This window comes from Pangasianodon hypophthalmus, chromosome 22 (assembly GCF_027358585.1).
Source record: "Pangasianodon hypophthalmus isolate fPanHyp1 chromosome 22, fPanHyp1.pri, whole genome shotgun sequence".
Lineage (NCBI taxonomy): Eukaryota > Metazoa > Chordata > Actinopteri > Siluriformes > Pangasiidae > Pangasianodon > Pangasianodon hypophthalmus.
The window spans coordinates 19,646,762-19,673,907 of NC_069731.1; the positions used below are offsets into that span (position 1 = coordinate 19,646,762).

The 27,146-nt window shown below is 38.7% G+C and overlaps 1 protein-coding gene across 1 annotated transcript; it reads right to left on the reverse strand.

The window, feature by feature from the left end:
* Positions 1-9: 9 nt before the first annotated feature.
* hgd (homogentisate 1,2-dioxygenase) lies at positions 10-15,364 on the reverse strand. Its single transcript, XM_026938080.3, has 14 exons — positions 15,206-15,364; positions 14,524-14,595; positions 13,713-13,801; positions 12,480-12,585; positions 12,317-12,376; positions 12,118-12,209; positions 10,882-10,916; positions 10,644-10,723; positions 9,883-9,982; positions 9,647-9,771; positions 6,135-6,239; positions 2,333-2,459; positions 1,820-2,001; positions 10-335 (listed from the first exon to the last, which is right to left on the reverse strand). The coding sequence occupies exons 1-14, from the start codon at positions 15,218-15,220 to the stop codon at positions 192-194; spliced, it is 1,332 nt and encodes a 443-aa protein (XP_026793881.1). The 5' UTR covers positions 15,221-15,364; the 3' UTR covers positions 10-191.
* Between the last annotated feature and the right edge of the window lie 11,782 nt (positions 15,365-27,146).

The following is a 27,146-nucleotide window of genomic DNA, read 5'->3' on the forward strand; positions in this document are numbered from 1 at the left end:
TGAAAGCAGTTTGTTCGTGATTAAATTTGATTTTATTGCAACTTTCAGGGTTTCAGCTTTAACTCCGCATGTCTATGCTGTAATACTTTGCCACTGCAGTTGGTATATATCCATATATAGGAAGAGGATAATGACTCATGGATAATTAACGGGGATAATTAAGGCTTCTTGCGCTCTGCACCGTGGCCTGTTTACATGCTGCCAGGTTTCCAGTTTGGGTTAAAATGTTTCTTCAGAGGCTCCCAGCATTTGTAGTAGCTCTTGTCCAGACGCTGGCACGTCTCAAGGCCCCACTTGGTGACCGCCATGCTGAAGGACGACTCGAACATGAAGGCCTGCGACAAAACCATGAGAGGAAAAAATCACAGTCAGAGCTGCTGTAGAGATGCAGGACGACATTTTTTGGATTTTAACATGAACCCGTTAAAATGCACGGCTGAAGGATTTTTCGAATTAACGTATATGCCAAGATGTTTGGATCTCGCAGTAACGTCTTACTCATGACAAGATTTAGACATGAGTAAGAATCTCAGAAACTGCAGTCTTGCAGAATGGCTAGTTAACAAACATCAGAGTAAAACAAATAAGTCTGTTTGTTGGTTATCGGTTTTTACAAATGATGTAAGAACGTGTTCACACGAGTGCGTCGGCTCGGTTCCTCTCCCACACACTTGCAGGATGTCGAGTCGTAAATGTTGAACATTTAATATTTACAATTTTACTCTCAACTCTAAAAAAGGACGATGTCATTCTTTAATAAATTAAAGACTGTAATCGAAAAGTTCTGTGATATAGGAGGATGAAGTGTACAGTTATAGAAAAATAATTCTCTTTGGGGCGTTAAAGGTAACTCTGCTTCATCTCAGCAGCCTGTTGTTGATTATTTTCCTATTATAGCATGACCCGGAGTGTTTTATTCCTTATTTAAATCTTGTTAATGAACTGATTAGTTCTACTACTATACCATTACACGACGGGGCCTTGGCCACAGTTTCATCACAGAATCTGAAATAATTTCAGAAATGTTATTGGGGTCTGAATGAGCAGTGAGTCAGGTCCTAGCTGTTTTTAACTGGAGCCAGAGAAGCAGAAACACTGATAACCGTAAACCCACACTAAGCACGGCAATGAACAGGCTCGTTTCTTGTTACAAGTCGTCACTTGGGGCCTCCAGACCACCAGGGGGCTCCATATTTTTTTTTAAATAGATATGCAAAAAACCACCATCATTTATTGAAAAGGTTTGTACAAGGAAAAGGAAAATTTGACCCAAAACACAGGTCAGAAATGAATGCTAATTAAATGGATTTAATCAATTTCTCCGCTTTTACATGAAAATAAAAATGTAAACCCATTGAGGCTAACTATACAGCTGGTATCACGAGAGGAAAAACACTTGTTATTCTAGCTATGACTAGCCTGTTGATTCGTCCAAAATAATGGAGTGTTAATTCTGTTCCTTCTTGCGTATAAAATCATGATTGTTGTGGGTGGGGGCTCTGAGTAAGTTGTCTTTTAGGGCCTCAAAATGTTCAGAAATTGACAGTGTACAAATGAGCCCAGGTGAAACAGGAAGTAGAAGATTCGACACGCAGTCACTGCCGAGTGTGGAGTCGGAGCTTGTTAAAGAGCTGGACTTTGATGATTTGGTGGACGAGTATTTGTGGTAAAGAGCAAGAAGAAGCTAGTCGCCTAAGGAAAGACGTTGGCAGAGCAGTGAGAGCAGTGAGAGCTCTGGAACGGGAGAAGGGTCTTGTTTAGATTCCTGCTCACAGGTCTAGGATTTAGTAATACTAATGGTTTTAGTGTTTGTGTGTACCATGTTTCCCTCAGCGACTCTCTCGGGTTTGAGCTTAGCCGTGCTGTTCTTCTCAAAGCAGTCAGCGTCGGGGCCGTGAGGGGTCATCATGCTGTGCAGACTCGCTCCTCCGCACTGGAAACCTTCTTCCTTTGCCTCATAGCGACCCTTGATTAATCCCATGAACTCGCTCATGCAGTTCCCTTAAACACACACAGGGGGTAGTGTAACACAACAGTCCGGCCTGGTGGCGGTGTGTAACCTGAATGTTCTGGGGTCATGTTCACAAAGTAAGAGTTGAGTAAGAGATGAGAGTACTGTGGGACACTAAAATGTCCTTTTTTATTATGTGGAATGGACGACGTGTGGAGAAGGATGTTTCAAGCATGAGATATTAAAAGGATTCACACACCAAAGCGAAAATAAGTATTTATTTTATAAGTAGCCACAACTGACACCCCAATCATGGAATCAGTAAGATTTTTGTGAACATGACGCCTGATTCTCGTGTGTAAATCAGCTCTTCAGACTTACTGTGATAGTACGGAGGTCTGAAGGTGTGATCCGCGACTCCCCAGCGAGGTGGAAAGATGACAAAATCAGCAATGGCGACACCGGGCCGAGTGGATTTGGCCGTCAGGACGGTAAAAATGGACGGATCCTGAAAGAGAGAGCCTCAGAAATATATCAACTTCTAGGAGAATAAAGTCATGTAGTCGGCTGTGACGTCCAGATGGAGGACACTGGGCACATAAACTAAAGGTGTTTTCAATATTTTATTGAATCCTGCCTACAAAGGTGAGATGGAAATGCATTATGGGTAAGTTCTGCTCTGCTCTGCTCTTGGAGCCTCATTTATGAACATGTAGAATAGAATAATTTCAAATGTGGATACAGCATTTTACTACAAATTCCTACAATGTCCTACACATTCCTGCCTGTTTACTAATCATAAATGATCTTAAAATGATGTACATGTGAACAATCTCTTCCACTTGAGAAGGTTTTCACATTTCCTGATATAGTAGGACATTAGTAATAGGAATAATAATGGATTACATTAGGGGGATTATTTAGTATTAATTAATTAGGTATGTCAGGAAACATTTAATTTAGCATTGTTCATGTTTCCCCTGTTTAAACATTGGCCACGAAATGCACACACTCGAATGTTTATATGCATATGTTATTGATTTTAAAAGAAGTGCATTAGCTAGCTACATTAATTCCCTTGGAGGTATTCAAATAATAATAACACAAATAAAACTAAACTGAATTTTGCATCCACTCCATTTATTACACAAACGCTTTGCTTTTCAGTTGCTTTCCCTAGTGTGTAGCACAATCTGAAAAACAGTCACACGTTGGTGTGAGATGTTGCTGTGAGATGTTGCTCTGTTGGATGAGGCTTGCCCCTGAGTCAGGAGGTTGCTGGTTTGAATCCCAGCTGGGTTTTGAGAATATGAGCACTGAAGGTGTGAGATGTGGGAATGGAAAAGTCTGGGGGCATCTGGGTAATGGCCTGGTACCATGAACTGTAGCTGGATTATGAAAACATAAAAAAAAAAAAATTATGCTAGCATTTCTTGCTAGCTCATGACCTACCTCATTCATGCTCTGGATTATAAAGACGACTCAAGTTTTAAAATTATTATTATCAAATTCCAGTATAAATTACCTGGAATGGTTTCTGACAGCCATCTACCATAATGTTGACACCGCTACTTTACTGCAATCTAACAACGCAATACAAGCCCGAGTTTGGGATTATAGGGGAAATAAAATGAGGAAGATGAGAACTGAGTGCTATCAATGGCTTCGAAGCTTTAGCTAATTATATGTTGAGTGCTGAAATCAGCTAATTATATACCAAAAATTCTTCTTTGTCTCATGAACCTAAGTCATTTCTTAAGCCAGAGCTGCATTATACAACCTCTACCTGTGTCCCTGGGTGGAACAGTGGCTAAAGTCATGGTTCTAGGTGGAGGTTTTTGGGTCAAGCATCAGGTGTGGTATTTGAGATATGAGTAATGGCTCTAACTATTACTGCTAATTAACAAAAGACCTATGAGTATGTGCTTCTGTCTGGTAATCGTTCCGTCAGTTTGTTGGTGTGTGCTGGTTAACGGTGATCTCATAGCTCTCATACACCTGAGCTTCCTGTTCCTGAGAGAAACTATGGGGAAGTGAAGACTGCAGAACCTCAACCTCAACCATCTCCTCATCCACTAAAGGTTTCAGTGTCAGCGCGTAGCAGTGCACATTTATTAAGCCAAAAGTCCAATAAGCAACAGTCTTTCCTGTCCTGTGTTGGTGTAATGGTTAGCATCATGGCCTTTAATCCAGGACGTTCCTGGTTCAAGTCTCTGTTTTTTACGTTAGCATTAGTTCAGGAGTTAAATATAAAAAAGTGAAAAGTTCTAAAAAGGACCTTACAAGTGTGAGATCCTGTGGCTCAATGGGATGAGCTTTGCCTCTGGGTTGTGAGGTTGCTGGTTCGAACTCCAGGCAGGTCTCTAGGATATGAGCGAAGTGGTTTCAGGAACTGATGGCTGGAGGGCGAGACCTGAGAGTGGGGGGGTGATATCCGGGCAGCTGCCCCCCCAGAGTCCAGGGAGATGAACAGAGCAGGTTATGGAGCTCAAAGAGAGAGTGTCGACTTAGTTTTGCATATATAGGGAGTGCTGTTTAAAAACTATCACCCACATTTTTTTTGGGTTCTTCAAGCATGAGGCTCCTCAGGAACCCTTTCTCCACACCCTCTCACTGTACTGAGTTTAGGGACAAGCCAGACTTGAACCAACAACCTCTGAGTTCAGGGGCAAGGCTTTTACCACAAAGCTACCAAGTCACATACAAACCCACTGGTGTTATAGTGCTTTTGTCTTTTAAAAATGATACCCACAAAAAAAAAAAAAAATTAATTCTTGTCTCATCTTGGAAGTCCGCTCATCATCTGAAACAGCTCTCAGATCTCAGCATGTTACTTCATGCAAGCTTGGGGTAGTCCTGGACCACAGACGACTGACCATCCTTCTCACCTCACAGCACTAAAGTGACTCGTTCATGCAGCTTTCTCCTTTACGACATCAGAAGGAGCTGGTCTGCTGTACTAAACCTCTCCAACAGGCTTTTTATACTGATGGTACTCCTAGTGAACTAGCATGAGGAGATGTTTTTGATTGATAGGGACTACGATAAGAGATAAGAGCAGCTCCTACATGCCATGAATGGAAACGGAAATCTGTGTTTAAAACTCGAATGCTCAATAAAAAGGCGCAGAGCAGAGTACAGAGTACATTAGACTAGAGGAGAAAATAAAATGGAGGACAGTAATGAAATAAAAGAGACAAAATGTCCTCTCACAGAAGCAGAATAAGGACTGAAAGTGAAGACAAGACACAAATAAACAGGTTCTGTTTCTCATAAAATGGGGACCAGTGTGTGTTGCTGGATTTAAAATATATTCCTGTAGAATTACTGACAAACAGATAAGATAGTAATGATAATAAAGAGCAGAATCGTAGATAGCATCATAGACAAGAGAGAGCACTTTAGACTTTCCTAACAATGATTGCTGGTTGTAGCTTTGTTCACTGTATAATGTTCAGGATTACGTCACTTCCAGCTACAAAGTGGAAAACACGTGGAAGCGTCCAAACTAGCCAGCTAACGTTTGTGATCATGAGCTTATGATGTATTTATTTTCATAAAACAGTGAACTGGATGTTCAGTATTACAGATTTAACCAATTATTGTGTCTATATCGGTTGGTGTAAAGTAAATAAACTCAGTTCCGCATTAAGAGTTTTAGTGGAAAGCAATTTACTAACAGCTGAGTAAAGAGACGGATGCTTTTGTTCTATTAGTTTCCTAAAGAAGAAACACATCATTAGCACATTTTGTCAGTAGAACAAAATTATTGCTCTATTTCTGCCCCCTAGTGGAATAACAGAGAGACACTGTTTTTTTTTTTTCTTTTTCTTTTTCTTTTTTTTAACTTTCAGTTCAACTCTGGTCCACAAGACTTAATCAGGGTGAGTCAAATGAAAACCTTAATATTTTTTATTTTGCACTGTTTATTGCAAAAACGTGTAACAAACACGTTCTACACAATCTCAGTTTCATTCACGTGTTCCAGCACTGTCCGTATTCCTCTAGAACAAAATTTGGATTCAATTTATATCACATTTTTAAGATTTTTCATTTGACTCATTTCATTTGCTGGACCACAACCTTCACGGGACCTGCCGTGTGTTTGACACCGCTGCTGTGAGGAGTGAAACAGTACCACATCTGGGCCACATCTCATCTGTAATGAACGGATTTTACTCACAGCGTGATCGAACGCTACGCAGTTGATGACCATGAAGTTCTCCAGGTTGTATTTGTAGGGAGCGTAGTTTCCGTGCCACGCCACCACGTTAAAAGGTGAAAAGTCCTGCAAAACAAGAGCATTTAAACCCATGGAGCAGGAACATGGCCTCCATTTACTGGCTTCATAACAGAAACGTCCAGCAGCATCATCAGCTTTTATTCCTCTGGTTATTTTTCTAACATCCAGTTAAACTTTTTACAAACTTCTTCACTGTGATTGTTTACAAAAAGAAAAAAGAACATTTAAATTTTTTCTTTTCTTGATTTTGTCTGTCGTTGTTTCTACTGGCTTATCTTACACGTTCTTTCCATCTTTCTTTCTTTTCTCACATTTTCTTGCTCTTTTTCTTAGTCTTTTTCTCTTTTTACTGTTTTTATTTTTCTTTCTTTCTTTCTTTTTCCCAGTTTCTTCCTGTGTTTCGAATTTTCCTTCTTCCTCTCACCCTTTCATTCTTTCTTTCTGCTTTTCTCACACTTTCTTGCTCTTCATTTTTCTTAGTCTTTTTTCTCCTTTTGTTTTTGTTTATCTATCTTTCTTTCTTTCTTTCTTTTTTCCTCTCACATTTTCATTCTTTCTTTCTGCTTTTCTTGCACTTTCTTGCTCCTCATTTTTGTTTTTCCTTTTTATCTTTTTCCTGCTTTTTTATTTATCCTTCCACCTTTCTTTCTTTCTTTCCTTCATTCATTCTTTCATGCTTGTTGATAATCCCACCTATCCATATTCCACAAAATTATATATATATATATATATAAAATTATAAACATAACCAAAAAGTTATATGATTTTAAAAATTAGATTTCATTATGTTGCTACTTCATCGTTGTTTGGATTCCAGGTTACTGTGTGGTTTAAAACATTTAAACGGTTATTACTTGATTTTTTTTTTAACACATCCAGTTAATGCTCTGAGTAAAACTTTCTCTTTCTGTTCTTTTTTAAACAAACTTCTTCTATTTTCCTGCCAGGAATGAAATTGTGAAGTGGTTTTATAGTGGAGATATTTCTTCATTGTGATTGTTAAAAAGAAAAGAAGAAGAAGAAGAAGAAAAAAACAGCAATTTTATAAAGTCCTCTGCTGAAAATGTTGTCGTGAAGAGACGGTGAATGGTGGCTGTAAAATCAATATAATTCATTACAGCCAAGACTACCTGCAGTCCTGACCCTCGTTCTTCTCACACACACACACACACACACACACCGAGAACTTAAAGCACAAACACAAACAAATACACACTTAAAGAGCAGTGTGTATGTGTGAGTGTGTGTCTTTTTCTCTTATTTTTTTTTTTTTTTACTGTTACATACATTCTCACAAAGACATTCTCTCCTCACACCCTGGGAGCTTCCTGGACCCTGAGGTTTGTAATCTCACAGACATTACTGCTTGCAGGATAACTCCACCAGACTTGATTAAAACAGAGAAAAAAACACTCATACACACAAAACACAAACAGATTGGCCCAGTCAAGCAAATAATAAGTTAATTCGAGCAATTTCAGCGCTCAGCTGGAGAGCAGAACAGCGGGACGAGACAGCAGCGTCTCCCTCGAGACGGCGTCCAACAACCTCGAAAGGAAGGAGAGACAGTGGACGAGTTCTACCTCACAAATAATAATAATAATAATAATAATAACAAGAAGAAGAAGAAGAGGAAGAAAAAAATCCCATGTCATAGTATCTGATGTAGTATTGTAATGAAGAACGATCCCATCCCTCTGATGGTAAATAAATTTCTCCCATCACACGTCGATCCAATTACACACGCAACAGGAAGCTCGAGGAAATCATTTCCGTGGAAAATATGTCGAAACGAACGCTCAACTCAGGAAATAGTTTCCAGATGGAAAGATTTACGCAGTGAAAACGCTGACGATTCTGACGTTCTCTAATTAAACGTAATTATAACCGAAGGATTAGTGAAGATGGGAGCGCACTGATCCTTTATCACAAAAAAATAATGAAGAAAATAACACATAATGTGAATAATAATAATAATAATAATAATAATAATAATAATAATAATAATCGAAATAATTTGTTTTTTACCAGATGATTTAAAAACATCTGATTTATAGACAGAATTTTGAAGGAAAGAAGAAGAAAATACTTTTTCTTATTATTCTTAGAATTATTATAAATTATTAGTATTAATGACACCATATAAATATAATATATTTATTAAAGTTTACATGAACTGCATTCCAAATATTTTTACTGAGCATTAAGAAATCTACTTGTTGTTTTAATATATATATATATATATATATATATATATATATATATATATATATATTTAAAAATATTTAAGTGGTTATGATGAAATCTACTAATGAATTAATAGATTTTTCTTCCATTTTTAAGTTTACAGTTTGTCAGTTTGAATTGCTTTTGTCACTGAGGATGTCATTGATGATGTCATTAATTAACTCCTGTTTTTTAATTAATTACATCACATATTATAAACATTAGAATTCAATTTGAGCTGTGTTTCAAATATTTTTAGCAAGAGTTTTTGATAAAGTTCATAATTATTTAAAACACTGAAAAACATTTCAATTATTTAAAACAAAAAAAACTGAAAAACCTTCAGTTTTTTCCTGAATGTCTTTTTTTTTTTTTAAGTCAAACTCACGCTGATGATGTCACAGTGCGCTTCACAGCCGACCAATCAACAGCTTGGCTTTAAACTCATGTTATTTCTTCTTTTTCTCCTTCTTTTCTCACAAGATTTTTTTTCTACCTCTCTCATTCTAATTCTTTCTCTTTTTATTTTCCAAACATTGCACTTTTTCCTTTCTCTTCTTTATTTCATTCTCTTTCTAATTTTTTAAAACTTTCTTTCACTGTCTCTCTTGTATTTTCTTCTCTTTTTCTCACTTTCCCTCCTTTGCAAATTATGTATTTCTATTGGCTTACCTCACACTCTTTCTCACAATCTCAAAAAGGCAAATAAACGTACGGTAACATCAGTAACCAATAAATTTCCAGGTGAATTTTTTTCTAGGTGATCTTGGTGAATTTTTAGTATAAATAAATCACGTCATCTAAAAAAGAAATATTGTTAAGGAAATGAAACATTAAACATTAAAAACATTAAACATGAACATTAAAAAAAAAAAACCTGCTGAATGTGCACCTGAAAAAAAAAAAATACAAATTTACCTATATTTATTGAAGGGGTAAAATTATAGACATGAAATATTTCTACAGTAAGTTTTCACCTCTTTTTCCATACTGCAGAAGTATAAAAGTTACTGATACTGAAAGATCTAAAAAATATCTGAAAATATAAAAAGCTGAAAGCAGGATTTGTGTTTTTGACTGTGGTTCCTGATTTAAAAATAAGTCTTACAGTTAAGGGTTAATGCAGCTTTCTGAAACCCCTCACATTTAAACTCATAACGTTTTGGTCAGGAGTACAGAGGTTTAACCCCTGAGCTGCCGTGACGGATGTTACAGCAGTAATGTACCTGCTGACAGGAGAAGAGCTTCCCCTGGTACTTGTTGATGATGGTGTAACCGCTGGCTACGGTGCGATCTTCAAACCAAGCCACAGGAGTCAGGAAGTCTCGAGGATTAGCGAGTCCATTAGCTCCTGAAATACAGCACAGGAAATATTAATAAACTTCTTAAAAAAAAAAAAAAAAAAAGAGAGAGAGAGAGAGAGTCATATAAAAAGAAAAGAATCAGAGGATGGAAGTGATACCGATGGGTCCGAGGTCCGGCAGCTCGAAGTGAGCGCCATAGACCTCCAGGATATAACCTCTGGTCTCTCCAAACACGTCCACGCTGAAACGCATCCCGTGCTAAAGCATAACAAAAAGAATATAAGAATAAAATAATGTTTTTAAAGATGTTACGCAAACAATAAAACACAGAAGTGTGTTATTTTTCTTACATCACATCAATTTGCTAAATATTACATTTTTTATCTATTAGAGAACGACACGTTGTACCTTTTATCCGTTCATCGTTACATTTAATGTTGTGGCACGTCTGTGAAACGAGTACGTTCCTGTTGTCACTTACGTTATAGCAGCTACAAACACTTGTTCCCTCACCAGCCTCTCTTTTTCTCTCTCTCGAAGAATTAGACAAAAATAACGCAGCTTGTCATGTTACTGAGAAACCGCAAAAAAAACGTAAACTCCTCTGAAAAACTTAAACTTACAGCTTTACTTCTGACTGTTACAAAGCGCTGACACTGGAGACTCCTTACATAAATTATAGAAAGATTTCTTTAACCTGTTGATTACATGGAGCGTTTGCCGTACGAGTCCCTGTGAATGAGCCGTTACTATAGAAACAATAATGTATCAGAACGAGCGTGTTACTATAAACGTGTGATTTGCAGCTGCACTACTGTCAGAGAAAATGTCAGAGAAACACCTTCTGACCAATCAGAATCCAGGACTCTACAGCGCTGTGGAGTAAGAATAAGAATAACGCATTTTTAATCTGACCCACCTGAATGACGCAGATCTCATTCGGCTCCACCATCATCTTCCCGAACTCGGTGGTGACCAAGATTTCACCTTGTTGTGGCACTAAAACAAACATCATACACCAAACATCAGGATTAACACGAGACCCACCTCTAGATCATCCAGCAATGAAGAAGAAGAAGAAGAAGAAGAAGCCATTTTAGGTCCATGAGCAATCCTAGCGTCAATAAAGGAAACACAGATGCATTATGGGAACGTACCAATGAGGAAATCACCATCCGAGTTCTGGAAGCACCTAGAAATGAAAACAGTCGTGTGATTTTCCTGTTATTTCTAATATTTTTGTATAATAGACTCAACCTTTCTGTAGCTAGGAACATCTTTCAATAATTCATTTTAATAAAGTAACTCAGCTATTTATACGTAAATGTACACAGTCTCATATCAGCGCTATATATTGGAGCTGTAAGAGATTTTTAATCCCTGAACCTTCTGTGTGTATTTTAAATATCTTTAAAATGTTTTGCATCACATTAACATCTCTTTCGCCAGTGTTTATTAGGGGTCCAAGCACCAAAGGTGATGGATCCCTATTGCTTTGGTAGGATTTTTATTTTTAAAAAATTCCAATTAAATTCAAGATCATATCATTTATTAAGTTCATAAGTTATTGAGCTTTAGAGAATTTATTGTAATGCATTACTCACAGGAATTTCTACTATTAGAGCAGTGAGGATATTAATCCGTACTAGAGAAAAATATCATATTACCTTTTTTTTAAGCAGTTTTAGCATCACTTCACTAGTTTCCTGTTTCCTTTAGAATCAACTATACAATGGTGTTATTAGTTTTTAGATCTCTTAATGGTTTAGTGCCTTCATTCATTCTCTGAACCTGATAAATGATGTTCCAAAGTCCGCCATGGTTTAAGATCATCGACTGTAAGCCTTCTCTGTATTCTACATATGAAACTTAAAAAGAAGCAGCTTTTTGTTTTAATGCAACATTCAAAAATATATTTTATTAGCTTTTATTATTTACCTTTATTAGTATACTTTTATTGGCACTGTACCTTTACTTTTATATTTTTAAATTTTTGTACTTTTATTCCTTTTTAAAAACTATTTTATATTATTTTTGTGTCTGTCACTGCTGTTATTTACTGAGTTTTTATTATTTGCTATTTTATGGTTTTATTTTTTATTACCTTCCTTGTGTCTGTTTTTTTTTTTTATTCACACTGTAAAGCATGTTGAGCTGCCTTTTAAATGTTAATATAAAAAGTATAAAATACAAAAAAATAAATAATATATTTTAAAAAGTTTCCTGTTATTATTATTATTATTATTATTATTAGACTAAACTCATTTAAAAACTATTTTTTATTGAATTTTAATATAATAATAAAGTAAGAAATTCCCAGATCTCTAGTGATGCATGACGTAGGATGATTCCGACATCATGAACCGAACAGTAGACATGCAGTAAACTCTGACCTGTCAATCATCGACGTGTTGCAGGTGTATATGTGGATGGCGATCCCATTGCGAGATTTCGAGTCTCCAGCACCACAGATTGTGTGCAGACCCTAAAACAAAAATAACTAAACCCTGAACACACACACACACACACACACACACACACACACCACTGTGTGGCTGAACCACAAGAGGGAAGTGTTTGACTGAAACGTACCTCTACAAAATCCACCTTCTTCTCCAGAGCTTTAGTGATGATAAACGGCTTCCACCGAAGCTTTAAAAAAAAAAACAGAGCCATGAAAAGATCCTGACTCCAGAAATTTGTAACCTGAAACTTACTGGAGTAAATGATTGATATATAAAGATGCTTTAATTACCTGGTTGGGATCAGGTTCCACTTCATTCCAGTCATCAGTGAGGTTTCCACAGGTTATGGGAGAGAAGGGTTTGTGCTGAACAGAAGGTAGTATCCGGTACAGCCAGCTGTAATCACACACACACACACACACACACTTCATTCGCTCTGAAAATTGCATTACAAGAGCAGTCGCGTTTAAATTAAACTCTTCGTGGACTCTGGTTACATAGATTCGGATGGTTCTATGGTGAAAAAGTCACATTTTCTTCTATTTAAAAAACACTTTCTCATTACTTCAGACTGATTTGTGGGTGTGGCTACAAATAATCTCACTTTGTGACGTCACAAAATAAGCTCCATGCCTTTGAACCAATCACATTCGATATGCAAAATATTAGCTCAGGGGTCATGGGTCGCGACGTGATTTACACATGGTGATGTAAGAGACAATCACAATCTCCTCTTCTGTTTTATTCATTTACTAATTAATATTTTACTAATTAATATTACGATTATCGCTAACTGTAACTATGATGCTGGATATTTTTGTGTGAGATCATTTTAAAATGTTACATTTTGGGAGTCACATGTACATGAAACACACGATGTTGAAATGACGAGTGTTTGTGCCGTTTCTCTATCATAGCGCAGCAATAAAAATGGACAAATTTGTTAATCCATCTACCTCCACTAGTTCCTCGACAATATCAAGTGACTCATGAAAATGAACACAAATGTACGCTGAAACATTTATTAAACATGGATTTCTAATAATGAGGAGAAACCAAAATGCCAAGGCTTGGAGTCGCAGAAAATTTATGATGTGCAAAAATTTTGGGAACCACTGAATTAGCGTAAAACAACATAGAACCTAAAAACCTTTAGATGCAGAGTCTGTATGCTAATCTTTTTATCTAGCTAGCTAACTTAGCTAGCTAATGTTAGTGATGAACAAAATCTTAGTTGTGGTAGTAATGTTATATATTCAGATGGTTTTGCTGATGTAAATCAAGACACTGATACTGAAATCCAACCCGTGTCCATCCGTGGCTAACTGGCTAGCTATTAAGAACGGACAAAGTACTACGTTGTCACGTGCATTGATCCATCATGGCGTTTTTAATCAGACTAAAGAGGTGGAGAAATACTTACGATATTTTGAGGCATATCTTGAATGTTAGGAAATGTACTGAACACTGTATTATTCTATGTTCAAGTCAGTGATGATTTTATATATATATAGTTGATATACCTTCTCTTATTGGTTCCTCGTGGGCAAGTGAAGGCCGAGCCTGAGAGCTGCTCAGCATACAGTCCGTACGGACACACCTGTGGACTGTTCTGGAAAAAAAAATAATAAATTAGATTTTATATATATAGCACTTTTAACAATTGATATTGTCTCTAAGCAGCTTGACAGAAATTCAAGTCTAGATCTAGACCAAGGAGCAACAAACTCATTTCCGGTACACACCATGTTTCACTTCGTACATTGTAAAGTGGGCGGGACCAAAACAAAAGAAATTTTGTGATCAACACCTCCTCTAAAATGTGTTCATTTACTGGAATTTATCAAATGCATTGAACATAAATCACTTACAAAACAGACGAACACACTACCATAAAAGGAAATGTTTTCCAAATTTACTATACAGTGTCTTACATAAGTATTCACCCCCCTTGAAGTGTCACATGGTATTGTGGTGCAGTGTGGGTATTTTCAACACGTGGGTAGTTTTTAGGCTGTAAATTTTTAAAGCTTTGAACATTTTTTTTTCTGAGAGACTGGGGTGGTTTATGGCCCTGAGTTTATCTCTCTGTTTTGTCCCCTGCAGTGGAATAACAGAGACTAGCTCTTGTTTTATTCCCTTTCAGTAAGAGCCCTGATTCAGAAGTCACATGATGATGGGCCTGATCCTGATTAAAACCTTTACTGGGTCTTCTGCGTATGTTTCTAGACCATCTTCATTAATGCATGGCATAATGACACTGAACAAAAAACGTGTCAATGTTTTAGTTTCTTTCTTTTTTTTAAATAAAAGCACTGAGATTAAGGCAGTTACCTGGCCCTCAGGTAGAGCCCCAGGACAGCGAGGATCCTCTGAGGCGAACTCATTGCCAAAACCGCTCAGGTACTAAAGAGAAAAAGTGAAATGAAATGTAAAGTTGAGAAAATAAGATTATATGCACACATCACAACGTTTGTACAGGTTATGGGGTTCAGTGGAAGGGGGGGGGGGGGGGGGGGGGGGGGGGTGTCAATACATTTGAGCTGAGTCATGCTGGATCTGCAGTTGCAAAGGGGGCTGGACAAAGTGCACCAGAGGAGGTAGAATATGCTGCGACAAGACAGTTTTAGTTATAAAAATAGTTTTGTTTTGTATGTTTTTCCTCCACCAGACTATTTATAACACATCATGAGCACAGATGAAAAAAGAAGACGAATGCACGGGATTTTCTGCGTCATGCAAACTTTATAGAAACTCACTAAAACGACTGCAACTTTAAAATTTTTAAATATATAGATATATATAAACAGCATATGCGCTGATTTGCTTCCTGCACCGAGCTGAAAGTCCAGCGCGAGCAGACAACATCTGGGCTGCTGCTGTTTTTCCTGCGTTCTGATTGGCTAACCAGGAACGCCCCTACCAAAGCCTTCACACATATCACATATAACAATAAACACACACCGTGCAAGAACATTATGAACATTATTATGCGTTATTGTGTCGCGTGACTCACCTTCAGCCCGGCCATGGCGCGCGCTTGTTTAAAAGAAAAGTCGCTGAACTTTACAAAGAAACTGGAGGTAGTTTTTTAACAGCCTGAGACTTTGTCCCACCTCTCACATCAGCTCCAGAGAGAGAGAGAGAGAGAGAGAGAGAGAGAGAGAGAGAGAGAGAGAGAGAGAGGCTGAATTTATGCTTTTTCTCAATGTGGGTTTAATTAAGCTGCTGGTGACGTCAGCAGCTTCTGGTGGGTGGAGAGGTTAGATGGTCAATCGAGAGGTGTGCAAACAAATGTCTTCACCAGCAGCCAAGATAAACTCGGACAAACAGAACAGGACTTGATCCCTGTCACGTCTCATGAGATGTTTTTCCAGCATGAATTAAAGCTGGATAACTTCTTTACAAGTTCAGTCGTGTTTAAAATAAAAATAAATAAATAAATAAATAAAATATTCAGTACTGGTCCATTCTGGTTCTTCAACATAAAAACAATGTAAAGTATCCTTAAACATCCAGCAGTGGTTCTTAGAAACAAACCATCCTCATTCATTCCTGATTCAGCATGTGATATGTGAGGAAGTGTTGTGCTGTTACAGGAAAATAATCAACGTGAGGATGTGGAGTTACTGATAGCACGCCAAAGCTGGTTGTTTTTCTATAAAACCAGGTCCTGAAGTGTTTTATTTCTTCTTTACTGCAGCAATTTATATGTATTACAGATCATACTTTCATAATTTCTTTACACCTCGTGTTTGCAGTTACGTTTAATGTTGTGGAACCTCCATGAAACAAGAAGCAGGTTAGTTCCTGTTCTCACTTACGTTATAGCAGCTATAAACACTCGTTCCCTCACCAGCCTCTCTCTTTTCTCTCTCTTCAAGTTAATAAAGCAAATAAAACACATCTTGTCGTGTTACCAAAAAACACAAAGGAGCATAAACTCCTCTGTCCTGAAGATTCCAGAAAACTTAAAGTTACAGCTTTACCTCTGACTGTTACAAAGCGCTGACACTGGAGACTCCTTCTGAATTGGTCAGAAGGTGTTGATTAATTTTCTATAACAGCAGCTCTGACTGTAGTGCAGCTGCAAATCACAGGTTTATATTAATGCACTCGTTCTAATACGTTATCGTTTCTATAGTAACAGCTCATTCACAGGGACTTGTCTCGTGCCGAGGACGATCCACATAAACGAATTAAAAACCGTGTGGAATCGTTGATATGATGATGTTTTTCTGCAAGAGATGTTTGTTTAACAGTTCTGGAAGGAGTCTCCAGTGTCAGCGCTTTGTAACTTTAAGTTTTCTGACATCTTCAGGACTAAGAGTTTATGCTTTTGTGCGGTTTCTCGGTAACATGACAAACTGTGTTTTTTTTAATTGTCTTATTAACTTAAATAGAGAGAGAATAAAGAGAGGCTGATGAGGGAACGAGTGTTTATAGCTGCTATAACGTAAGTGAGAACAGGAACTTATCTGAGGACATTCCATCACTGCAGTATAACTATAAATGAAAAATTGTATGATGTGTCATGCTTTAATTTAAAAAAGTTGTAACTTTTGTCAAATTTCTGTGGTAGAAGAGGAATAAAACACTTGTGATGTGCTGTTATAGGAAAATAATCAGCTTTATGGTGGTAACAGTATCTCTGCTTCATCACTCCACCCTGTTTTTGAGTATTTTCTTTTTTCTAAGCTACAAAAAAAGATGTGAACTTGATGATATCACCTCACTGACGAGCGTTTGCAAGGCGTTCCACAAATTTGTGAAAGTTTTTAATTGTATGAGGCTAAAAACATCTACAGGTTCTGTGTGATCAGTTCAACGCCTACTTTTTGATGCTGTTTTGTACAATACAGTAGCTTTTCTCTGAAAGTGTGTGCTTATTGCGCATGATCTCCTCCAGTCTGTATGCATGAATCTAATATGTCAGAATTTCTATTATGCCTCAAACCACATGCATCAGGTCCACTGCGGTACACGATCCTCAATCCAGTACTGTTCAGTTCTGTTTCAGCTCTCGGCCAGGTAATCAGCAGCTCTTCAGCCCCTGATTGCCTGGTCTGTGTGTATCAGGAGCTGGCACCTGGGCTGGAACTGAACTTCTGGTGGTTATGCATTGAATTTCCCCTGCTGTGCTTTATTTATGCCTTTCATCATCATGCAGAATCAATTTTCCTCCTTCGTTCCCCCCACGCTATGCCCTTCGTGCCCTTCCCCTCGTTGTGTTCGGAGGTAAATGGGTCATTTGACAAAAAAAAGGAGAAAGGGGGGGAGGATACACCATTTTACTTTCAGAAAGCGAAATTTCAAACAATCTTTCTCGTCGGTTTTTGAATGGCTTCTGGAAAGAGACACTTTGATGGGACATTGTGTTGTGCAATCTCGGCCTCTAAAGAGATTTTCTTAAACATGTTTTGAGTGATGTGTCAAATCTGCTGGAGAAATGTGTAATATTTGTGTAAAAAAAAAAAATAATGCAACTAAAATGTCTAATAAATAGCACTTTGGTTCTTGTCTACACCTGAACAAAGTAACTAATCATGCATTTACAAGAAGAACAATTGTTGTTTTCGTTGTTGTTGTTGTTCTTGTTGTTGAACGAAATAAAACATCATCCTGTAACCATTTCTCCTTTTTTGGAAAAAAAAATGTAACAATGATTTTATAGTTTTATTATCTGATTAGATATTTAATTCTATGATTGTTAAACATGTATGTAATGTAGGCCTTTAGTGCATATTATTAACTTAATTTTTTTTTATTTAAATTAAATTGCTGTTTCTAGAGTAGACACATTTTGCACTCAGTAATGTTTACTGACATCAAGTTCAACCAAACTCATTTCATTTGCTTTCCAACATACAGTATCCTTAAAGCCTTCACACACTTTGTTGATAAAAGTTCCTTACATTAATAATTTAACACTATTTTAATCTGGCTCAGTTAATATTCCAGTTATTCCAGAGGATTTTGATGAATTAATATACACACAAATTCGTAATGAAGAAATGCCATAAATTCCAAAAACAATATCTACTTCATACTGTATGAAACTGTGAAGCTTTAAAAATAATATCTGTATTAAATGAATTAAAAATCACAGTGAAGGTTAATTTCTTTACTCTCTCCTTCTACACTGATGTTTATATGGTTTAGATCGATATCATATTGAGAAAGCGGGACTTATTTTTTAAATGGAGTGTTTAATATAGTGATGTTATTGCGAGGATAGAGAAGGTACCGTTTTCATGCAGTGACCCACATCCAGCATGTTTCTTATAGCGAGGCAGGAATAAACCCTGAGTGAAGCGTGCAGCTGCATCCAGTCCCCCGCTGGCCTGCAGTTTAGAGGCTGTGCTCAAAAGCCTAATGACGGAAAATATCTCCAGCCAGTCTATGGAAATTGATCTGCACCTCAGGGGGAGAAAAATGACTGAATTAATTTTTTTTTCAAACATATATAGGATGCACTGTTCATCGTCTGAAGGGAAAGGAAATTCAGCGCTGTGACAGGCTCGAGATCGGCTCGAGATCGGCCAGAGCAATCCGATACGAGCCTACAACACACCTCCATCATTTGAACAAAACTACATGCTGATAAATAGGCTGGAAATAAACCTCCTGGATGGCTTGCTTTTCCTTTCATCAGATCAGGCTGTTAGATTGGAATCCTGCCCCGAAGATCAGATATAGATATCACGTATGAGAGCATGGAGAGAGTCAGGATTTCTGTAGAGAAAGAGAAACATTCAGTGGAAGTAAATGTGACATATGGAGTGAGAAATCAAAATAGGTGTTTCAGAGCTTTTTGTCCCTGTCCCTTAGTGGCCCAGACACTAATATGATAGTATATATAGAAAAAATAGATATTCTCTCTTTAATTTTATAGTTTGATAAAATTTTTTGATGACTCATCCTGTACTAGTCTTGTGCTCATCCAATTAAATGCTCTCTATAACCTATAAGTCCCGCCCCCAGTGGGGCGTGTCTTGCTCTACAGTAGCAGATCGTTAGCAGTAAACATGGTTCGTAGGTGTGTGTTTTTGGCTCTGCGTCTTCCTGCACACTATTTCCTTTTTCCAACAGAGAATAAATGGTTCAGGTTTATTCATTTGGAAGAGGGCGGAGTTTGTGTGTGGCAGCTTTCAGACTTTTTTTTCACAACTTGGCCGTAATGTCGCTACTTCAGACTGATGGAGAATTCCATCTTTATTCACCGTCTCTAATATCATTTTATCTACAGCTCAGATGGATCAGATGTCTCTCTGAAGCTCTCTGCAACCATCAGCGGCCCTGGCGCTCAACCTCGACTCAAACACGTACGACATAACTCCAAAAACACACGCCATCTCGCCATCGTCCTGGTTAAAGAGGGTAAAGGTGGTGGTGAGAAATCGAAGGTGAGAAAGAAAGGAAACTCTTTGCTATCCTCCATATTTACCTAGTTTGCTAATCAGGTGTGTTTAGAGGTGAGGCATGGTGTATCTCAAACTCGAGCTATTGGCTGTTGTGTAAATCAGTCCTTCTTCAACACACTGTCACTCCGACATCCTGTTTCAAAAGGAAACACGTCAACATACAGAAATAAATCACGACTCTCATGAATTTAAAGGGCTGATATGAAGAGTTTGTCTTTGTAATATTACTTAAAAGGTGCTCTAATGACTCTAATAACTCTGGAAAGTTCTTCCTCTGCATGTCACTTATTGTGTGCACTCGCCTCCTACCACAGCAGCATCGCCACCACCTCCACTTACTTCTGATTAGATTTGCAGGGACGTCCACTATACCCTTTTAAAATGAAGTGCAGGCGGCCTTTCGGAGTGGACTCACTCACTCTCTCTCTCTCTCTCTCATGCGGGGGCTGTAATGTTATGCAAATGCAATAATACGGAGATAAAGACTGTTGCGGCACACCATGCTCTAGTGGTTCAAGCCCTGGTGGATCCTCTGAGCTCACGCTAATGAGGAAGGAATTATTCTGGAGTCATTAAACAGCGCCCTCGCTGACATCTCTCCCCTCCATCGCCCACTCCGGCCATTAAAGCACTGTATACACACACACACACACACACACGCTCACAGTTTGTCCTACCCTCCTTGTGAGGACCTTCCACTTTATCCTCAGGAACCCAAAGGAAACATTTCAGCTCTTTCAGATTTTTTTTTTTTTTAAATAAAAGCTGCAGATTCTGTTAAAACATTAAGCAGATTTCCTCATGGGGACCAACCAAATGTCCCCAAAAGGTCAAACCAGGTCAGATATTCCTATTCTTGTGAGGAAATTTGGTCCTCACTAAGATATAAAAGCACGCACACACACACACACACACACACACACACATACACACATACACACACACTGCTAGTTTCTTACACATCAGAATGTCACCAAATAGAAAATTACACACTCCTCCCACAGAGAAAATTGCTTCAGAATCGTTTGGTTATACAGATGCATTTTGTAAAAAAAAAAAAAAAAAAAACGAAGCATAAACACACATATACACACATGCATGAACACACACACACACACACACACACACACACACATACACACACAAGCATAATTACTTGAGATGGAGATTCCATTGTCACTGGCTGTGCCGATTTCTCAGTTACATTAGACAAAATGACAAGAAGGTAAATACACTAAACTGGTGGATTTTACCGAAAATATGAGAGCAAGGTCTTTACAGCGATGATACACTCTCACGTAAAGGTACCATAGTGTACTTTTCCTTGTTGTTAGGATGGAACCATCAAGGGGACATGTTTTTATCTTTAGTGTGTATGTTTCACCTTTAAAAATATCATAAGGTGCATAATCTGAGCTTAAAGACCACTACCTTTACTCTGAACCTGATTAAAGGTAGCAGGTGCAGATTGGTACCTTTATTTCTGAGCGTGTTTGATGTCTAAGTTTTCATCAGAGGTAAATTCACACAGCAGCAGGGATGCAAAGATGTCACAGAGCTGAAAACAGCTTCAGGAGTCATTAATGTTCCCTGCAATCCTCCGTGGAGAGAAAAATGTACAGGAGGGACGAGAAAAGAGAAACGGAAGCGTGATGAATGAAGTCAGGTCAGTCAGGGGCCTGAGTGTGACTCTGGCGTAACCTCGACATCCACGCAGAATTTACTGCTCTGACTTCCTCACCGCAGGAGCACCACACACCTGTACACACAACAGGAATAAATCCAATATAGATTGCACAGCTTCTCTAAATTCCCCTCTGCACCCCTACCGAGCCGATCAGACCCTCAGCCAAGGATCTGAACATTTTCCTCCCTGCAAATTTGTCTGGAGACCTTCAGAGGCAATCCCCAGAGTCTCCAGGTCACCACGGACCTAATGATGTCCTCCATTTTATCCTCTATAAAATCCCCGGGCTGCAACAAAAATTAAATTTGTAGCCGCTCTCACACAGGTACACTTCTATCCTTCACACAGAGAACCAAATTAAAGCGTCTATTCGCAATTCTGAAGACCGACCCCCGTTTCGTTGCGGCAAAATAAGTATGATTAGCGTGAGACAGGGCATCCTGATGAGCACAGAGACAGACAGAGAGAGAGAGAGAGAGAGAGAGAGAGAGAGACAGAATAAAATAAATGGCTCCACACGGAGGGCTGGAATCACCTGAACACTGCAGCCATTACCGTCACAGCAAAACACCTGAACGTCTATTTCTGACCCACGCAGGAAGCTAATTTCATTTGAGATGAAGTCCTCGATGGACAGCTGGACATTATTCCTGATCTACCGGCTGAAGAAAAGGACACAGCGACGCGTCCAGGCCTCGATAAACCTATCATATAATCTGCATATCTGTTTGCTAATCAGACCTTTAAATTACAAAAGCTGCATGAATTGTTTCTGTTTTTTCTGACACACCGATTTAGTCCACTAGATGGCAGTAAAACCCCTGTTTCAAAAAAATCAATTTTTGACTAAAATTCTTTAGTTGTTACCAGATACATGATTTTTTTAAAAAATTGATTTGATTTGACATGGTAATTTTTAATATTTTATAAAAAAAAAAAAAACTTACACAAACACAGATGTACTATATAATAAATGACGTGTGATATTATTATTATTATTATTATTATTATTAACAGCATAATGTTTAGGATACAGTATGTGTAATGTGTAAAACTAAATATTACTATATCTCATGTTATATAGTTGATTATTATATTGCACATTATATTATTATTTAATATATACATAAACATTATATTTTTATTTTATATACTAGTACTACAGTCAAGAGTCCAGAATTATTGGCACCCTTTACGAAAATGAGCAAAGATGCATTTCTAAAAAGAATAATAAATGCACCGAGATGTAGTTTTCCACCTTTAAGTCCAGACTTAATACTCTTTTCTTTTCTTGACATTTGACTGTTTTCAGCCAGCACTTTGCATTTCTTTTTAATTATTATTATTATTATTATTATTATTATTATTATTATTATTATATAAATCTAATGTATGTCTGATGTTCTTTAGTTACTTAAAGCACTGTGAATTGTATTAATAAACCTGCCTCACCTATAGCTTTATTTTTTCAAACATAAAGTATTCTTATGTTGTACATTTAGACAGAATTACAGCACTGAATCTATACCTATGGCAAATTTTCTAGACTTTTAAAATTTATTAATATTACTTAGAACTTATTGCTTATTAATAAACATACAAACGTGGTATTTTTTGGTATTTTTAATCATGCATGTTTTTTATCCCTCTGTCTCTTCAGTGTTAGATGACAAAGACATTTCACATCTGTCCTGAGACTAAGAGCAGGTTTTAAAGATTTTTTTATTTCATTATTCTAACCCTTTCCATCTTTTCTGAATTTTTTCTGAATTTACTTCTATTAAAAAAGTAAATGGACTGTCCATGTGTAGAAATAGAGTGAGTGAAAAAAGGATAAAATTCAGGATACCTGAAATTTAAATCTAAATGTTTTCATGCTGATGACCAAAAATATAGAAAATATAAATATATCAATAATATAGCAATATTCTTGACAAAAAAAATACTTATTTAGAAATGCTGCATGATTCAGTTTCAGAATCTTTAACAAAAATAGTTTTTTTTGTTTTGTTTTTTTTAAAGTTGATGTGTTTATTGGAACCTGGCACTTTTTTTTTTTTTAACTTATATAGTGATTTTGTGTAGAAAGTTTATACCTGAGACAAACTTTAATAAGGATGATGCTATTAGGATTTAGTTAAATGACGGTAATGGTGTATTGGAGGTGATTTACATCTTTTATTTTCATTAAAAAAAAAGAGTCTTATTTTGACAGTAGATGCCTGTCCTCCACACTGTGCACTCACGAAAGGGTTAAACCTTCTGTAGGGGTGTCAATACATTTGCATCACTGTGAATATCGCGTGTCTCCTGTAACAGGTTCTGATGTATATTAATAAAACTCTATCCTTTTCCTTCTTTATAAAAATGTGTTGATTAATCTTTTTTTTTTTTTTTCTTAAATATGAATATCTTCTAAATGCCATCTGCTTCATTGTGTCGTTTTCAGCAATTTACATAAAACTCAGACAAGGTCAAATAGCAGCGAAGTCCCTCATTTACTCTAATCAGCTTTCATTTGCATGGAGATCCGCGCGCGCGATATTGACGCTAAGTGAATAAGCGGACTTCTCCCGATTCGAGGGGAGAAGCGATTTATTATTATCATTTTTTTATATATATAATTTTTTTAGAAGCTCAGAAGAAGCATCATTTGCATGCATTACTTTGATTAACTTAATAAAGGATCGCAGTTCTCGAGGAAAGAAAAAAAAAAAAACGGCTCCGTGTTCGGGGCCGCTAATCAATAAAGGCCAATGAACGCACGAGAACGCGTGCACACACACACACACACACACACACACACAGAGTGTGCTGTTTGTCCGGGTGTGCTGGTTGATGGTGAGGGGTCACCGCGCGCGCGCTCATCGGGTCACCTGTAAAGCTTATTATAATGAGCTCGGACGGAAGAAAAACAGAAAAAGAAAAGAAAAATGCCTCGTGACCCTGCGTGACCCCGGCGCCTTTCCTCGCCTCGCGCTCGCGGAGTCGATATGAATGCTGAGCTTTAATCTACAGAAAGCGCATATACATGTATGAAATGATGCGCAAAAATGCAATCTCGGGAAACTTCCAGCCGAGGAGCAGCAGCTATTCTGCACAGCGCCGCATTTCACATTACCGAGAAAATGAGGCAGAAGCTGTTGGAGGAGGGGGAGAAAAAAAACAGAATAAATCTGTCACCTTCCTGAGGTCAAGTCCACTTACACAAAAGATAAAATGTTCAAACTTTTGGTCATATGCTGCAAATAAACATAACCTTATTACTTTTATAACTTATTACTAAATGTATAAGTCATATATAAACTTATAGAAATGCCATTATTGTGTACTGGAGATGAGATATGAGATATATGAGATGAGGTACACATGCAGGGGAAGGGGCAGATACATACACACGGAGGGGAAGGGGCAGATACATACACATGCAGGGGAAGGGGCAGATACATACACATGGAGGGGAAGGGGCAGATACATACACATGCAGGGGAAGGGGCAGATACATACACATGGAGGGGAAGGGGCAGATACATACACATGCAGGGGAAGGGGCAGATACATACACATGCAGGGGAAGGGGCAGATACATACACATGGAGGGGAAGGGGCAGATACATACACATGGAGGGGAAGGGGCAGATACATACACACGGAGGGGAAGGGGCAGATACATACACATGGAGGGGAAGGGGCAGATACATACACACAGAGGGGAAGGGGCAGATACATACACACAGAGGGGAAGGGGCAGATACATACATATGCAGGGGAAGGGGCAGATACATACACACAGAGGGGAAGGGGCAGATACATACACACAGAGGGGAAGGGGCAGATACATACACATGCAGGGGAAGGGGCAGATACATACACACAGAGGGGAAGGGGCAGATACATACACATGGAGGGGAAGGGGCAGATACATACACATGCAGGGGAAGGGGCAGATACATACACATGCAGGGGAAGGGGCAGATACATACACATGCAGGGGAAGGGGCAGATACATACACATGCAGGGGAAGGGGCAGATACATACACACGGAGGGGAAGGGGCAGATACATACACATGCAGGGGAAGGGGCAGATACATACACATGCAGGGGAAGGGGCAGATACATATACATGGAGGGGAAGGGGCAGATACATACACACGGAGGGGAAGGGGCAGATACATACACACGCAGGGGAAGGGGCAGATACATACACATGCAGGGGAAGGGGCAGATACATACACACAGAGGGGAAGGGGCAGATACATACACATGCAGGGGAAGGGGCAGATACATACACATGGAGGGGAAGGGGCAGATACATACACATGGAGGGGAAGGGGCAGATACATACACATGCAGGGGAAGGGGCAGATACATACACATGGAGGGGAAGGGGCAGATACATACACATGGAGGGGAAGGGGCAGATACATACACATGCAGGGGAAGGGGCAGATACATACACACGGAGGGGAAGGGGCAGATACATACACACAGAGGGGAAGGGGCAGATACATACATATGCAGGGGAAGGGGCAGATACATACACATGGAGGGGAAGGGGCAGATACATACACATGCAGGGGAAGGGGCAGATACATACACACGGAGGGGAAGGGGCAGATACATACACATGGAGGGGAAGGGGCAGATACATACACACGGAGGGGAAGGGGCAGATACATACACATGCAGGGGAAGGGGCAGATACATACACACGGAGGGGAAGGGGCAGATACATACACACGGAGGGGAAGGGGCAGATACATACACACAGAGGGGAAGGGGCAGATACATACATATGCAGGGGAAGGGGCAGATACATACACACGGAGGGGAAGGGGCAGATACATACACATGGAGGGGAAGGGGCAGATACATACACATGCAGGGGAAGGGGCAGATACATACACATGGAGGGGAAGGGGCAGATACATACACATGCAGGGGAAGGGGCAGATACATACACATGCAGGGGAAGGGGCAGATACATACACATGGAGGGGAAGGGGCAGATACATACACATGGAGGGGAAGGGGCAGATACATACACATGGAGGGGAAGGGGCAGATACATACACACGGAGGGGAAGGGGCAGATACATACACATGGAGGGGAAGGGGCAGATACATACACACGGAGGGGAAGGGGCAGATACATACACACGGAGGGGAAGGGGCAGATACATACACACGGAGGGGAAGGGGCAGATACATACACACGGAGGGGAAGGGGCAGATACATACACATGCAGGGGAAGGGGCAGATGATTCCAAGTGCCCTGACTCCAAAATGATCAGACTCGGAGGCACGAAAGTTGGACTGGTTCCCTGGAATGTTGTGTAACTTGTAGGCACTTTCAGAAAAAAAACAGCACTAAACTGTACCTTTCCTTGTCACTGAAGTGATGCCATCAAGCGTACACCTGTCTGTACCTTTAATAGGGATCTTTCACCTGGAAATGTGGATATATTATACCTTAAAAAAAGATTTAAGTGAATAATTGAACCATAAATCATTTTTAGACTAAACAAAACATACTAGTATTATTATTACAAATAGTACTACTTTTTCGGAGAGTGTATACGTACGTACACATACACAAGCAGGGGAAGGTGGAGATGATTCCAAGCTCTTTAACATAAACGTCAGGGTCAAAGAGAAACTACTGAACAATCTGACGTCCAAGAGAACCAAAATCATCCAGGAGAGACGGCCAACAGTTGTATTGTTTCCGCTGCAAGTTTGTATGATTGTGTTTATGCTACTGCGAAGTGCACAAAGTTTCTAGTACCTCAGCATTTCAGACATCAATCCCTCATCAGGTTCATGTTTAAAGTGGCCTGTTT